Raw genomic sequence first — 14,751 nt, 5'->3', positions numbered from 1 at the left:
TAGGTTTGAATGTCCAGCAATTAAAAATTAATTCAACTTCTTTTTCTATCTCACAGAAAATCTGGGTTTACAATAAACTAGAATACTTCATACAATACAGATGCCTCCACTCTCTGCACACCTGTAACTCAGTATGATCTACAATAATGATAAAAGTTGCAGGTTGTAGTTTCACACAAATCCAACATTTTTCCCGAGTTTTTTGCTCACATTGAAATTATCTTCAGGACTTACTTTTGCTCTCTCCTTCAACTCTGGAAAGATATGATTCATTTATCCTGTGTTGGCAAATAGGCCAACCTCATCATACTGTTTTTCAATTGAATTAATTCTGTGCAAAATGTATTTTCTTCCAGTTGTCTTGCAGACATCTTTTTCTGACCTGCACATCCAATTCTTCTGCATCGTTCACATTTAACAAGTTATCATATAATTTCAGAGACAACTGTTCAGCTTTATAAAATATGAAACAACATTAAAAGTTAATATTTTATCAATTAACATTTTAAAAATATTTATGATATTTTAGTATGATGAGGGCCAGCCCCAACAATTTAATGCAAAAAACAATTTTTATAAAACACAGGTTAATACATAAATGTTAACACACTTGAAATATAAGCTGCAGTTACAAGAGGTGAGCTTGCAATTACAGTTCCTATAAACTGTTTGCACAATGATGCTGTGGAAAAAAAATGAGACTTTTTCACTGACATAACACTGGGTTCTTGACTAGTACCAGTCTCTGCATTTTTTAAAAAAAGACAATTCCATATTCATGGACACTACAAATCCCCACAGCCCTGACAGAGGACACAAGACTGACACCATGAATGCTTGCAAGCATCAGCACTTCTTTATTTCCCACTGCAGCCTTTTATACCCCTTTGCCCTATGCATAACACCCGTGTGCCCTTTTACCCCCTTGTCATTGCTCAGTGCACTTCAGCATTCCAGTGCTCCTTTCCCCTTGACATGGTCACCTGTTTTACACAGCTGCACCTTATCAGGGGTGAGCTTGCCTGCAGCACTTTCTCTATTCTCTTACAATGCATTCTCCCACACACCCCCCAGTCTTACACAAACCTCTCAGTTGTGCTTGCAGCACAGAAATGTAGATACAGGTTTGTTTTTCCCTGATTAGCAATTGCACACCCTCCACACTCTAGAGATTAGAGGACAAGGTCTCTCTATTTCATGGGTGGTATTGTACAGATAGTTAATAAAAAACTGAAACAGGGGGCCTAAAAATAAACCTTGCTTCAGGAAAAAAAAAAAAAAAAAAAAAGATTTCTTAATATTGGAGATTAATGTAGACACAGTAGTTTCAGGCTTGATTATCTCCTGGTTTGTTCTCTCCCTCTAATTGTACATCCCCAGGAAGAGAGTATCCACTGGGTATTGAATGACAATGTTCATATTTTCCGCACAATTTTTAGATGGGAAAGCTTTAAGAACTGGCACTACATGGAGAAGTTTCACAAATGCATTTTTTGCAACTCTGTTGGAATTTTTCCTTCTCTTTTTTTCTGCCTAAGTCAGTTCTTTATAACAAATAAACAACTTTCTGTGCAGAAAACAAATCTTTTGGAGTACACAGAATCACAAAGGAGCTGCAGTTAAAATCACTTGTGGAATCAGCAGAACACAGAGATGGAAACAATCACTGTCATTTTTAAAGCAGCAACAGCAAGCTTACTCATTTGTTTGCAGTTCTGCAGCACGAAAGTAGCAGCTTTGATGAGTTCCTCGTCCTGAGATTCTGTCAATATCTGAATCATAAGTGGCAGACCATTGTTCTGAAGCAGCTCACACTGGTTTTCTTCTAGAAAAGACATGGTAAGGAAAAGGTTTGGTTTCAGCCCCACACACCTTAACCTTACAGTAATTTTAGGAGCCAATACTGGAAACTTTCTGCAAGTTTCTGTAGAAAGAGAGGTTTTCATTACAGACCCGAGCCTGCTGCAGTGACAGCAGGAGAGCTTTACATCACACAGGATGATTTGACCACAACTCAGATTTCTGTAAGAGAACTGAGGGATTGAGACCACTTATTCGATGGGAGTTCCAAGCTCATTTAATTGTGGCCTAAAACATTTCAATAATGACTCCTGTATTTCTTCTGTTCCATTACCTGCTCTTGGAGTAGATAGGTGACATTCCTGTGAGGCCTGAGATGCAGAAATATCAAAATCTCGAGGTTCATAATTATCAAAATTAAATTAGTAGTTTAATCCTGGTCTAGCCAATCTGTTCCTCCTCATTACATAATTAGCTTAATTTTCATTATGATCTTGTTCACATATATATTCATATAACTGATAACTTGCTGAACATAGTTCTTTCTTGCTTAAACTTAATTAAAAAAAGGAAATTAAAAAATTAAACATTGTTGGAACTCTGGATGCTGAGAATTTTCAACTTTCTATGCTGAAAAGCACAGACCCACAAGAGAACACTGCGTTTGACCTGAGGCTGTGGAGAAGACGTTAAAAATTGATTAATAGTACCGGAATCACTGGGTATGTAGTTGGTTAGAAGTGTGTAATATCACAGGGTGGAAAACTTAAGAGTTTGGGGATTTAGCATATAGAAATAAATATGAAGCAAGATGGAAGTTTTAGGGTGGAGACAGGTTGCTCTTCTTTGCTTTCTTCTTCCTTCTTCTCCACGTGTTTGGGTGATGTTTTGTAACTGGACAGAAAAGTCGACATTGCAGGCTTAGAGGGATCAGTTATTGGATTAAAAAGGGAAAATAATCTAGGCGTCATTTCTTAATTGGATTGTTTAGTCTCAAAAGACTTTGTAACAAGAGATAGTTAGCCATTTTGTGCCTTGCTAATGAAAGACTGCACAACTCATGGTTGTGAGACTATTTCACTGATATTAAATAATAAACACCTGAGTGTGAACATGAAATACCGTCTCAAGTGTCTTCAATCCCAATCTCGTGAAACCCATGAAACATTTTTTATTCCGATAGTGTTGACATTTAAAGAGGAAACTTTTTTCTGTTGGTTTAATCATCTTTCTATTCAAAAGACATTTTTCATTAAGTCTTGCTTCACTAATTCTTCCTAAAAAAATTGTCTGCTCAAATAAATTTATGACCTATTGAGCTAGTTATTGAACATGATATTGGCAGAGGATGAAAATCAACCAGAATTTTTGAACCTAAGGCCTTTTTCTTGTTAATCTAAACATACATGAGAAAAAACAAAAGTACAAATTAACTTCCCTATCTCTTTGCTTGCACTGCCACAAAATACCAACTGAAGTGCTGTATTTGCACCAGATATGCTTGGGCAAGCCCTGAGGAAGGTGACAAAAACATTTCAGGGCTACCTACTGCATCTGTGTCTTAAAGACCAGTGCTCTTACAAATATTACTGGCCTTGTAAGCAGTGGACAGAAGCTGTATGTGCTAAGGACCATGAAAAAAGAGAGCTCAAGACAACTCATTTGCTATGTCTGGACTGCAGTAGCTTTCAGGTCTGGATTAATTATTCCCTGTGACCCCTAAAGCCAGCTCTGAATTCTTGCATGTTTAGTCTACTTTTTCAAAGCTACTAAAGACACTTCCTGCTAACAAGCTTTAAAATTTAAGGATGGAACATTACAGAAAACTTCTTATCCGAATATTGACACTGTATTGTTTAATAGAACTCTCTCTCATGTTCCAGTCTTGATGAAGTGATCCCACTGGAGGAGTCAGTCTGTAAGAATTTAGGAGAAGCTGACAGAAAGGAAAAAGAAAAAGCTAATCTTACCACAAACTTCAGTACAGTGTCCAATTGTTAGAATGATACTGATTTTTTCCCCTGTGCTCAGTGTCTCATTGGACAGCAGCTTCAGCAACTCTGACACAGTGTGATACTTTGCCAAGACAACACCCATGGTAGCTGTTTGTTAACATAATTGGAAGGAAAATAAATCAGATCTTGAGTGTACAGGAATTATCCAAGGATAAAATGCTGGGGGTTTGAGGGAACCCTACAAACCCCTCAAAGCCTTGGGCCTGCTCAGCCCTGCCCTGCTTCACCTTTACCAGCTCAGATTACCCCATCCCCCTGTGCCGCTCCCAAATCCAACCCTGCCCATCCTCCCGGCCTGTGTGCTCCACAGAGATGAGGCAGAAGATCTGATGAATGAGGGCTTTGCACTCTGCAAGCTTTGGAGATCCCTGCTGAGTTTCTCCACGTCCTTTATCAGCTCCAGCACGGAGCCAGAGAGATTTGGATCAGCTTTGACACACAGAGTATCTGCCATAAAAAGAGCAGGGGCCAAGCCCTTCCTGGCACTGGCAACACCACTGCTAGTCCATCCATGCTGAGGCCCAGTCCTGTCACACCCAACTGATCTGAAACTACCCTCAGAACTGGTACAGGTTTATGCTTTTAAACGTTTGTGAACTTCCATTTGAAGCTCTTATTGCACAAGTGTGAGATACAGCAACCATGGCCACAGCACAAGCTCCTTAGGGTCACAGGTTTCTGCAAACCTTCTGTGGAATACAAAAGACCTCATCAGGAGAGCAGTACCCAGCCAGCAAACCGGAGCACAGTGTGCTGTGCAGAAACACCACATTTGTGCAGCTCCACCTCTGAATTACTAAAGCTTCCTAAGGCTACACAATTTTTTATTCAGGCATAGACCTAACTCCAGGATCCAAACTGACTGGCCAAATCCAGGCCCAGAGCACAGCTTTACTTGCCCAGCACAAGCTGAAGCATCTTATTTTTAATTTTCAGTAAGGTTTAAATTTCACTGTATTGATTTTAGCAACAATGGGACAGTAATCCACCTCAGATGAACTGAATCACTCCCCACTTACACCTTCCCCATCACAAGACTTTAAAAATTGCATTTTTAAATTACCATAGATAAAAAGTGTCTTTCCACTCACAGTTATTAGCAATGCAGGCATTCAGAGTCTTTGTTACTACCACTGCAAGTTTCATGCTGGAGTGACTCAAACAGGGATCATGCATAAGCTCAAGAAGAACTTTGGCTAATGTAGCCAATCCTCCGATAGAAGCAAAATATTTCTGCACATATGCTTAGTGGAAAAAAGAAAAAATGTGATTTGAGTGACAAAGTTTGCAAATTCTTTTAGCATTTCACCAACTAAGTCCATCAGAGTTCGTCTGTGCTAGTCATTACATTTCTTCAACAAGAGAAGCTGGATATACATCCATCTCCAGAAATGTAGTAACTGCATATAAAACAGTTACAGGAAAACATGACCCTAATATGTGCACACAAATGGCAAACATCATGCCTGAGTTCTACCTAAGTCATTGCTTTCAGCTATGTAATGAGGACTTCAATTTAGACACACTTTGAATCCAAACAGTTTTACTGAGCCTATGAAATGTGACCAGATGGTGGCTATTTGTGGACTTGAGCACAGCGTAGTGTAAGTAAAGATGGTGGAATACAGTGGTCAGAGTAAAAGCTGGAAGAACAGCAAATGACTTTGTAGAGATTGACAAGAAAGAAAAAAAACATTTAGCTCTCTAATTAAACCTCCTTTTATCAAATGCAGACGTGTGTAAAACTTCAGCTGCACTTACAGTTATTTGCAACTGTGAGGCCAAGAAATGAGCAAATGGGACGAACTATCTCAGGCTCCGTGCAACTCTCGAGCCACTCTTTGGCATAGGGAAAAACCGAATAGCAAATGTTTTGATTATCTTCTGGAAAAGTAAAAACAAATTACCCCAAATCAAAAGGCAATGAAACGAAACTTCAGCTGAACTGTAAAAATGAAAGCAAGGTGTTACCAATTTGGAGAATGCCGCGCTCCCCCCACCCCGATCCTGCCCCGGCTAGCTGTCCGGTGGGGTGAGAGGGGCAACTGAAGCACCCTCCGCTGGACCCCGAGGGGCTTTGGAGAATGCTCCGTGGGTCTTCGCAGCTCGAACGCTACAGCAACCAACGCATTGGTTGTCAGTTCAAGCGCGTGTGTACGTAAATCGCTGTTGGGGGCACAAATAAGTGTATCACCCATATAGGGTTGGATGACCACGCCCTCAGTGGCTGCACGCACAGGGGACAGCAATGAAGAGACGCACCACTGGCAGATAGTTGGACTGTTCTTCGTGCCTCGTGGAAAACCCTCCAGTGGCATCTCTCCATTGGGGCTTCTCGGTTGATGGAAAGAACCGAGAAGGCGAACCGTGGTGCGTCATCAGGGTGTAAGGGAATTTGAAATAAACAATTCTTTATATCAATCACAGCCAATTCCCAATTTTCGGGCAACATCGTGGGGGACGGCATCCCTGGTTGGAGAGAGCCCATGTCTTCAGTGACATTGTTTATAGTTCAAAGGTCATGGAGGAGGCGCCACTCGTCTTTGCCAGGTTTTTGGAGGACAAAGACGGGGGAATTCCAGGGAGATGTTGTTTCCTGGATATTCCCTTTGGCGAGTTGCTCCTCCACGAGCTTCCGGACCGCTTTTAATTTTTGTTTATTGAGCGGCCACTGCTCTACCCAGATTGGTGTATCCGTAAGCCAATTGAGTTTCCGGGTAGGACGCTCCTCGGTGACCGCTGCCCGAAAAACCTGGGGGGGTCGGTATGTCAATTGTGACCCCCCACTGGGCCATTAGGTCCCTCCCCCGCAAGGGTTCAGTATAATCCAAAACAAACAGGCGTAAATAAGCCGATTGCCTGTTTGGCCCCTCAAATTTTACGATGTTTTTGGATTGCTTCGCCCCCTACACCTTGCATTTTCCCAGCCACGTTTTGCAATTCCCATCGTGACGGCCAATCCCGTGAAGGAATGACTGTCACGTCTGCCCCTGTGTCCAAGAGTCAGTTGAGGTGTTTGTGCTCCCCATCCTTCCACATGTAACATGGTAACTTTGGCCTTTCCTTCCCTATCACCTGTGCCCGGCATACCTGGTAGTTCTTCTTTGCTGATTTCTTCCACAGGTATTCTGGGTGTGCCAGAGGTCCAGGCACAGGGATGGCCTGGACGATGACTTGGCCCTTGGGAAGGAACAGTGGTGGATGGGAGCAGTGCAACCACACCACTAATTGCTCAGTGTTCTTAGATGTTAGGGATGGTGCAATTGTGATGTCGAGTGGCGTGAACTTTGTGCCCCCAAGAACAATATACCTACTGTGGATGTTCCTCCAGGTTCCTGGGTCTGCGGCGTCAACAGCGATGGAGTGCCAACAACTGTCCTTCAAATGAAGAGCTTCGGTCAGGGCCAACCTACATGGGGAGAAATAGGAAGACGTGTTAAGTATTGGCCTGGGGTGGTCAGGGTCCCGACCTAACCAGGCAGTGGAAATAAAATCCACATCCTCCCTCATATAGGCTGGTTCGTCAGCCATAGTCCAGTCCGGTAAAGTGTCTTTGTCCTCAGGTGAGCTTTCAAAATCCTTGTCCCTCCCCTCCCCAGATATTATAAGTCCCACCAAATTTGTTTCATCGCGCACGGAGGGACTGCGCTGACCCGTCAGTTTTTTTGTTTCCCCCCAGAGTTAGATGTAGTCTTCCTCTGTTGCTGCTGTCTATATTTCAAGAAATCCTCCCGCAATGGGCAGTGCAAAGCCCAATGTCCCCTCTGTTTGGAAAGGTTACACGGCCTGTCTTGGGCTCCCCTCGGGGGTGGTCTGTCAGAGTGGCGTTCTGGCGCAGGTGTGGCTGTGGGTGTTACGGCCTCTGCAAAGGAAACTCTCCTGCGTGATGTCAGACGAGTTGCAGGTGGATCTCTGGCAGGAACTGTCACTTTTCGGGCACACACATTCAACATGTCCTGGAGAGGTGGCTCTGGGTCCAGTGGGAGGCTCAGGATTGCTTGCCGGCATGCCTCGTTTGCGGAATCGGTAAGCATTCCCCTCCTGAGTCTCTCATCGGGAACCTGCGCCTCTACGGCAGTGCATAAACGATCCACAAAAGTAACAAATGATTCAAAAAGTTCCTGCTTAATAGAAAGAAAGTCAATGGCCGGGCCGCTTGGTCTTAATGCTTTTTCTGCTGTTCTGGTGGAAACCTGAAGGGCTTCTCTAGGGATTTTGTCTGCCTGCTTGGTTCCCAATTGCCAATCCCCCTCCCCGCACAGGTGGTCCACGGACAAAATTGCACCATCCACATCCCGCGAGATCTCTGCATCAGCCCACAAGTCTGGCAACACCTCCCTGATTTCCCGCTTCCATTCGGATTCCCAAATTAAAAACTCTGCTTGGGTAGTTAAGCAGGAGAATAATGGCCAGATGTCAGCAGGAACATACTCGGCCGAGGAGAGGGTTGCTTTCAACATGCCTCTAAAATATTTGCTTTCGCGACCGAATTCTTTTTGGGATTTGCAGAGATCCTTGATTGTCTGGTGTGGGATGGGGGACCACTGCGCGAGGGGCCTGCCCCCCCGCCGAGGTGTAAAGGTGACAGGTACAGCTGAGAAGGCAGGCAGGGAATGGGGCAGGTCCGAGTTCCCACGCTTCCCCCCCCCCCAACTCAAAGCGTGGGAACCGGAAGTTGGGTCGTGGGAACCAGGGGAGGAGCCGGAAAAGGCGGAGTCTGGAGCAGGGGAGTGGCGTGTGGGCGACTCCCCTCCCCGGGGGTGGAGCCGAGGGGCGGGGTGCTGCATAATTCATTAGAGTAGTTAGGGGGTGGAGACGAGGGAGGGGCGGAGAAATCTCAGGAAAGGAAGGGGTTGGACAATGTCCGGAAGGGGTTTTGGGAGGAGGGGGGATGGGAAGAGGAGGCAAAATTGGCGGGAAAAGCCACGCGGTCGCCGCCATTTTGTGTTCTCGGGCCGCCATTTTGTGTCCTCGGGAAGGAGGGAGAAGGGAAGCCATTTTGGGGATTCGGGGTTAAGGGAATAAGGGATAAGGGATTCTTATGTAACTGGGGTAGCTTAAACCCAACAGAATGCTCTCGGGATGGGGTGGAACATAGTGGGGAAGAAGGGGTGCAGGGAAGATTCGGGACAGTGCCAGCACTGTCCTGTCGGGGGTCCAGGGAATTCACAGAGGGGCCAGAATCTGCCTGCGAGCTGCGCCCGGATGCCCGTCTGAGAATACCTGACCTCGGGAAAGAGGGAGAGGAAAGAGGGGTAGGATTTTTAGAACTGGGGATGGGGTTGTCTGCAGATGGTTGTGGCAGACCTTCGTAATTATTTTTAGTAATATCTCCAATTTGGAAAGCCAGATGAGTAAATTTAGAGAGAGAGAGATCCGACTGCCGAAGGATCTCCCTCCCCCCCACTTGGTCCCAAAAGGGGACTTGATATAATTTACCTGCCGAAATTTCAGGGAAGGTCTGAGACAGCCATCGGACAAACTTCTTAATGTCTGATTTTTTAAACTTTTCCCAACAACAAGGATACCCACAACTTGGGGAAACAATCTCTTCTCCGGCACAGACAGCTTAGCACCCATGCTGTCAGGTGGAAAAATGTGCCACAAAAATCAATCACCGGGAAAAAACCAACTAAAAACAGAAGACTGCCCTGACAGCTTAGCCAAATTGTCCTAAATGCTCCCCACACCCCGGGAAAGGAAGCACCAAAAAAGAAAGTGGGATCTTTCCCCAAAACCCCGGGAGAAAGAAATGCCCACCCACCAAAGGAATCTTTTCCCCGGACCCCGGGGAGAAAGAAAACACCCAAAATGGACAGGGCTAAGCCCCGGGGGTCCCCTTACTTACCGAAGAGGGTCCGGTGAGGTCGGGGCAGAAACGAAAAAATCCCGGGAGTAGATCCAGCCGCGGGAGGAAGCCGACTCCGGGGGTGCTGTCCGGAGCTGCCGGTCCTGTCCCCGGGAGCGCCACCCTCTAACACGAGGGTCTGCTCCCACCGGGGCAGCCCGACAGCCAAAAGAGGTTGTAATCCTCGAGTCGGGGAGACTCAGAAGGTCCTCTGCCGTGGGGTCCGTCGCTGCGGGGGGAGCCCAAGTTGGGCGCCGGGCTGCCGCGCTCCCCCCCGATCCTGCTCCGGCTAGCTGTCCGGTGGGGTGAGAGGGGCAAATGAAGCACCCTCCGCTGGACCCCCAGGGGCTTTGGAGAATGCTCCGTGGGTCTTCCGAGCGCTGCTAGACCCCGCGGCGATGAGAGAAGAGAGGCTCTTGGCAGGGGTATAGCCAACATTTATTGCAGCCCAACCGGGGCTAACAACATCCGAACAATCCTGCTGCCAAGAGCAGCTGCCAGGTGCTTGCAGCGCCTTATAACCGGGGAGGGAGGGGAACCGGCTGACCAATGGCGATGGGGTGAGGAGTGGCTCTGGTGTGGGGTGATGTGCATGGGATCCAATGAGGGGCAGACGTAGGAGGGGTCCCCAGACCCCTGTCCAACCACCCGGCACCCAGGGTAGAAGCTTCTAGGTGTCCGGGAGGGGATGCCGAGAGACTGACAGGGCGCCTGGGAGGGGGCAAGGGAGTGGGTAGGCACTTTAGGGGAGGATTGACACGTGGGGTAGGGCGGGAAAACTGGGGGTAAACCAAATAGAACATGGGGGTACAGAGGAGCAAACCATTATATAATAAAACTTATAATAACACAACTCCACAGGAGAATATCTTTGAAGTTCTTTCACAATTTTCAGAGCAACACGTACCGTTCTGGGGGTTGTTGACACAGGCACAGAGAGTGCTGCACACCGAGGACCAGAGCTGATAGCAGGGATCAGTGTTTTCATCTGACACATTCTTCTCAGAGGTGGAGAGAGTTGTTCTGTTAAGGACAATGCAAACAAGTCCCAGAGAGTCAAGGAAACATAGCTGCCAACCAGTCCATTATTTGTCTGTTTGAATTTCAACCCTCTTTACCTGAATAACTGCAGCAGCAGGCTGATGCAGCCTGTATCTCTGACATAGGTTTGCCCATTTTCTAAAAGAGAATACACACAAGACTCCAGAGACAATTGCAATTGCAGACAAAATCTTAACATCTAGTTTAGTTTACATACATACATTCCCTTTCCTAAGCACATGTCCTCCCCAGAAGGAAATACAAAATCATATCAACATAATGGTAAATAACCTTTCTATGTCTCTCTCTTTCTATACACTCTCAGAAATAATGGGTTTGCATTGGCAAACTATATTTTTAGAACTAAACCACGTTCTGCTGTTTAAGGAAATCCCAGTGAGCAATGACCTACTGCAACAATTCAGGTTCAGGTACATGCAAACATTCATCTTTATAAACTAACTTCACCAAAACATTACTTATTGAATGTTCCAAATTTTGTACTGCAGAATGGAAAACAGAAAAGGAGTGCTGTTGTAACACAGAAAAAAACCCAACTTACTATTATTTGAAACCAGTACTAAGATGACATAAACAGACATTCTTTTCAAGTTCACACCAGAATCCTTTTTCATTAAAAATAAAATGAGGTCTTCAAACAATGCAGAAGTACACAAAGTCTGTTGACAATACACTGAAAACAGAAAGTGAAAACCATTAAGTCCTAAAGTAAGCCACTCATAATCCTAAATTTTTATGTCTCAGTTGTGGCCAGTATGTGGGGAGTGGAGACAGGGCAGGACTATGAAGTGACTGAGGGCTTCCCCCCGCAGTGAGCTCTACACCAACCAGGACCCTGGTAAGCTCTGCAACAATCCTGCAGCCATTGAACACTTGCTGCTGAGGGAGAGGGGGGGTGCAGGTGTCTGGAAACTTGAAGACACCCTGTGTGCACAAGTCAACAAGGCACTGATCAAATCTGGGGATGGACAGGGCAACTGGTACACCTTCATTGCCCTTGCTCCAACTGACAATCTTGTAGTCTCATTTTGTGAGACCAAAAGAAAATGGAGACAGAGCACGAGCACAAGTAATGACAGGGGCCATGGTGCACTCAGAAATACAAACACTATTATTTTTATTACCATTACTCTCTGTAATAATCCCCAATGTAAATAAAGCTGCTTCCTTTACGATGCAATGAGCACTCGACTTGGCAAGGTCATTTATAAACATCAAACCACCAATTTCTCAAAAGTATTCACTCGCTTCACCTACAAGAGGAAAAAAGAACAGGAACTTTTGCTTTTGTTTCTCTGCAAAATGAAAGGCTTCTAAGATTTTCCAACGTCTCCAACCTTATGTCCTTTGGACATTTTTACAGTGCCCACCAGTTTCTTAGCATACATGGTGAACACAAATGACTGCATTGTTTCTAAGGAAAAGCCTTCCTTACTGTTTTGTTGGCAAATGGAATAGATAGTGATCAAAGCCTCCTTCTGAGACAGAGGGCAGTCCATCTGATATTTAAGGCATTCAAGCAGTAAGTTCAGATCCGTTTTCATGTCTAGGAGCAAACACAAAAACCTTCATTAAAATTGTTATATCTTCTATATGTTAATCTAGTCAGTACTACAACAAACCTGTCCCAAATGTAGTATGCACATGTATTTCAAAAATAAGGGAAAAGGGAGTCAAAACGGAGCTACATCACTTCTATTCAGCCACAAACAACAAACCAAGAAATATTTCTGTCTATAGTTTGTTAGTTGAGCATGATTTCCTTTGCAGAGTAACAGCCTCCTTTTAACATTTCTGGCCTTTATTTACTAGTAACTCTTAGTAAGTCAGATGTCAACTACTAAATAGTAAATTCACAATTGCAAGGTGCATTAAGTGTAAATAATACACAGCCATTAAAATATTCAGAGTGCAAATACAGTTGAAAATCTATGGAGTAGTAAGGAAAGAGCCCAAGAGCACAAGGCTGCTCCGTGGTACTGAGTTACAGGAGACATAAATCATGCACCACAGCAGCAGAGCCCTCAGTCAGGTGGTTGGAGACATAACAAAAAATATCCTCATACAACCCTAGGCGGGTAAACAGACTTGGAAAATCTGCTTCTTAGTCTTTAGGGTATAATTAAAAGACATGTTTGATAATTATTTATAACAGCGACAGAAGGTATTGTTTATTGTAAACCCTTACAAGGTTTGGGGGTTCTTAGAGAAGTTAAAATACAATAACAATGTGGATAAATATTAGCAAATAAAAAAAGACTTTATGGGGGTGTGCTTTACTGTATATGTAGGTTTGTCATTTGATTTACCCTTTGCATATCCAACACAGTATCCAAAATGTGGCAACTAGGAAAAAACACATTTTCCCAACTGCTCACCACCCCACAACAGGCCTATCACAGTCTACTAAAACTTTGTAAAACTGATGCACACTATAATGACAACTTAGGTTATCTTACCACACTGATTGGCCTATCACAGTCTACTAAAACTTTGTAAAACTGATGCAGACTATAATGACAACTTATATTAGGTTATCTTACCACACTGATTTATCTGCACATTTTGAGTGTTCATTTTTGTTTTATCTCTGTTCTTGTTCTACAACAGCAAGGAAAAAGTGTTTTCAGTTTTGTTCACATTAGCAGTGTTATGTTAATAATGATGATATATGCAGTATAAATGACATCATTCTTCTAAAATGCACTTTTTCCAGTTTTCTGCTTTTACTCTGGCATCTCACACACACAGTTTCATGTATTCTTGTATGGCAAAGTTTTCCTTTGGAATCACAGTATTTTATAATAACCTTGCATTTCTAACTACCAGGTTATCTTCTGAAAGTGGACATTCTGCAGAAATCAGGTCATTCCATGTTACCATTGAGGGGCACTGTCAGGAAAGAATATCCCCTGCTCTGTGTCACTGATCACAACAAAGCTGATCCAATTTTCCTTACAAGAGTGGCCAACTTTGCCATCAGCCAACAACTGGCACTAAGACCAAGTAATGTTACTTAGGGCGTGAACACTAGAAAACACTCAGCCTCCTGCTGCTCAAGGAGCCACTAAACCATCAGCATTGTTCTGCCAGGACTGATCAAACCAAAGGCTATGAGCACAGAGACATATTCCTTACAGTGAGAACTCATTAAACTCACCAAAGACATTGTCACATTACACGAACCATGTAACCCACAAAACCCCACAGCGTTGATTTTTCACAAACCCAACGTGGCAGCCTCTGAGAGCAGAGCAGCAGAGTGACATTCAGCTTTGGAGGCAGAAAGATGCTCCCTCAAACATGCCCCAAGTCCCAAACACAGAAGGTTGATGCAAGCATCACAGTAACCTATTACAATTTCTCAAAAAATTACTTAGTTCAGGTAGAAACCAGTGCTGAATCGGTGCTGAATCCAGCTTAAGAATGGATTTGTTTTCCTTCTCAAAGTGGAGCAAAGGCTCAAAGCAAAATCACTGTCATCTTAAAGAAGACAGCCAGCCCTGCTTTCTCTTCAGAGTTACTGATCACCCCCATAGAATTGAGAGTTCATCTCCCTGCAGCCTTTCAGAAGTGACAACAGACATGCATTTCATTTTCCTGCAAATCCAACCCTGCCACATCAAGGAAAAGCTTGCAAGCCTTCCTCACCTCTTTCTGTCCTACTGACACCACCCCACCAGCCGAAGAAAAAACAAAAAACACCCAAACAAAAGGAAGTCTGTAAAAATGAGTTCACTCTGGAGCTAATTGCATTTCAGAAGAGTTTAATTTAATACATGTTTATACAATTATACATTTTAGGAAGCACAAAGGGTTTAAAATTGAATGTATACAAGGACACATCCTGGCCTCACCTGGATCGTTTTTACTTTTGCAACATACAAAGTTACACAAAATAGTATTTATAAAACAGCATACATTAATTAGATGCAAATAGCTCGCCCTCTGTTGCTGCATCACAGGGCTAGGTAGACAGACAAGAAAGTAAATTTGCTTCAACAAACATCGCACAAATGTTGCATA

At 44.1% G+C, this 14,751-nt stretch overlaps 2 protein-coding genes across 2 annotated transcripts in view; one reads left to right on the top strand and one right to left on the bottom strand.

The window, feature by feature from the left end:
• The window catches only part of LOC144247087 (hydrocephalus-inducing protein homolog), a 261,188-nt gene that overhangs the window by 36,344 nt on the left and 210,093 nt on the right, over window positions 1-14,751 (top strand). The window lies entirely within an intron of this gene.
• LOC144247089 (telomere repeats-binding bouquet formation protein 1-like) lies at window positions 274-14,734 on the bottom strand. Its single transcript, XM_077786427.1, is given in 13 exon segments — window positions 274-343; window positions 345-453; window positions 1,700-1,825; window positions 3,771-3,902; window positions 4,907-5,059; window positions 5,577-5,699; window positions 10,571-10,686; window positions 10,782-10,842; window positions 11,267-11,398; window positions 11,850-11,978; window positions 12,161-12,271; window positions 13,269-13,326; window positions 14,660-14,734. Coding segments are annotated over 13 exon segments (1,395 nt in total).

The sequence above is a fragment of the Lonchura striata genome, chromosome 13, assembly GCF_046129695.1.
Source record: "Lonchura striata isolate bLonStr1 chromosome 13, bLonStr1.mat, whole genome shotgun sequence".
Taxonomy (NCBI): Eukaryota; Metazoa; Chordata; class Aves; order Passeriformes; family Estrildidae; genus Lonchura; species Lonchura striata.
Note: the sequence above shows the minus strand (reverse complement) of the source record. Positions and strands in the feature narration are given on the sequence as shown.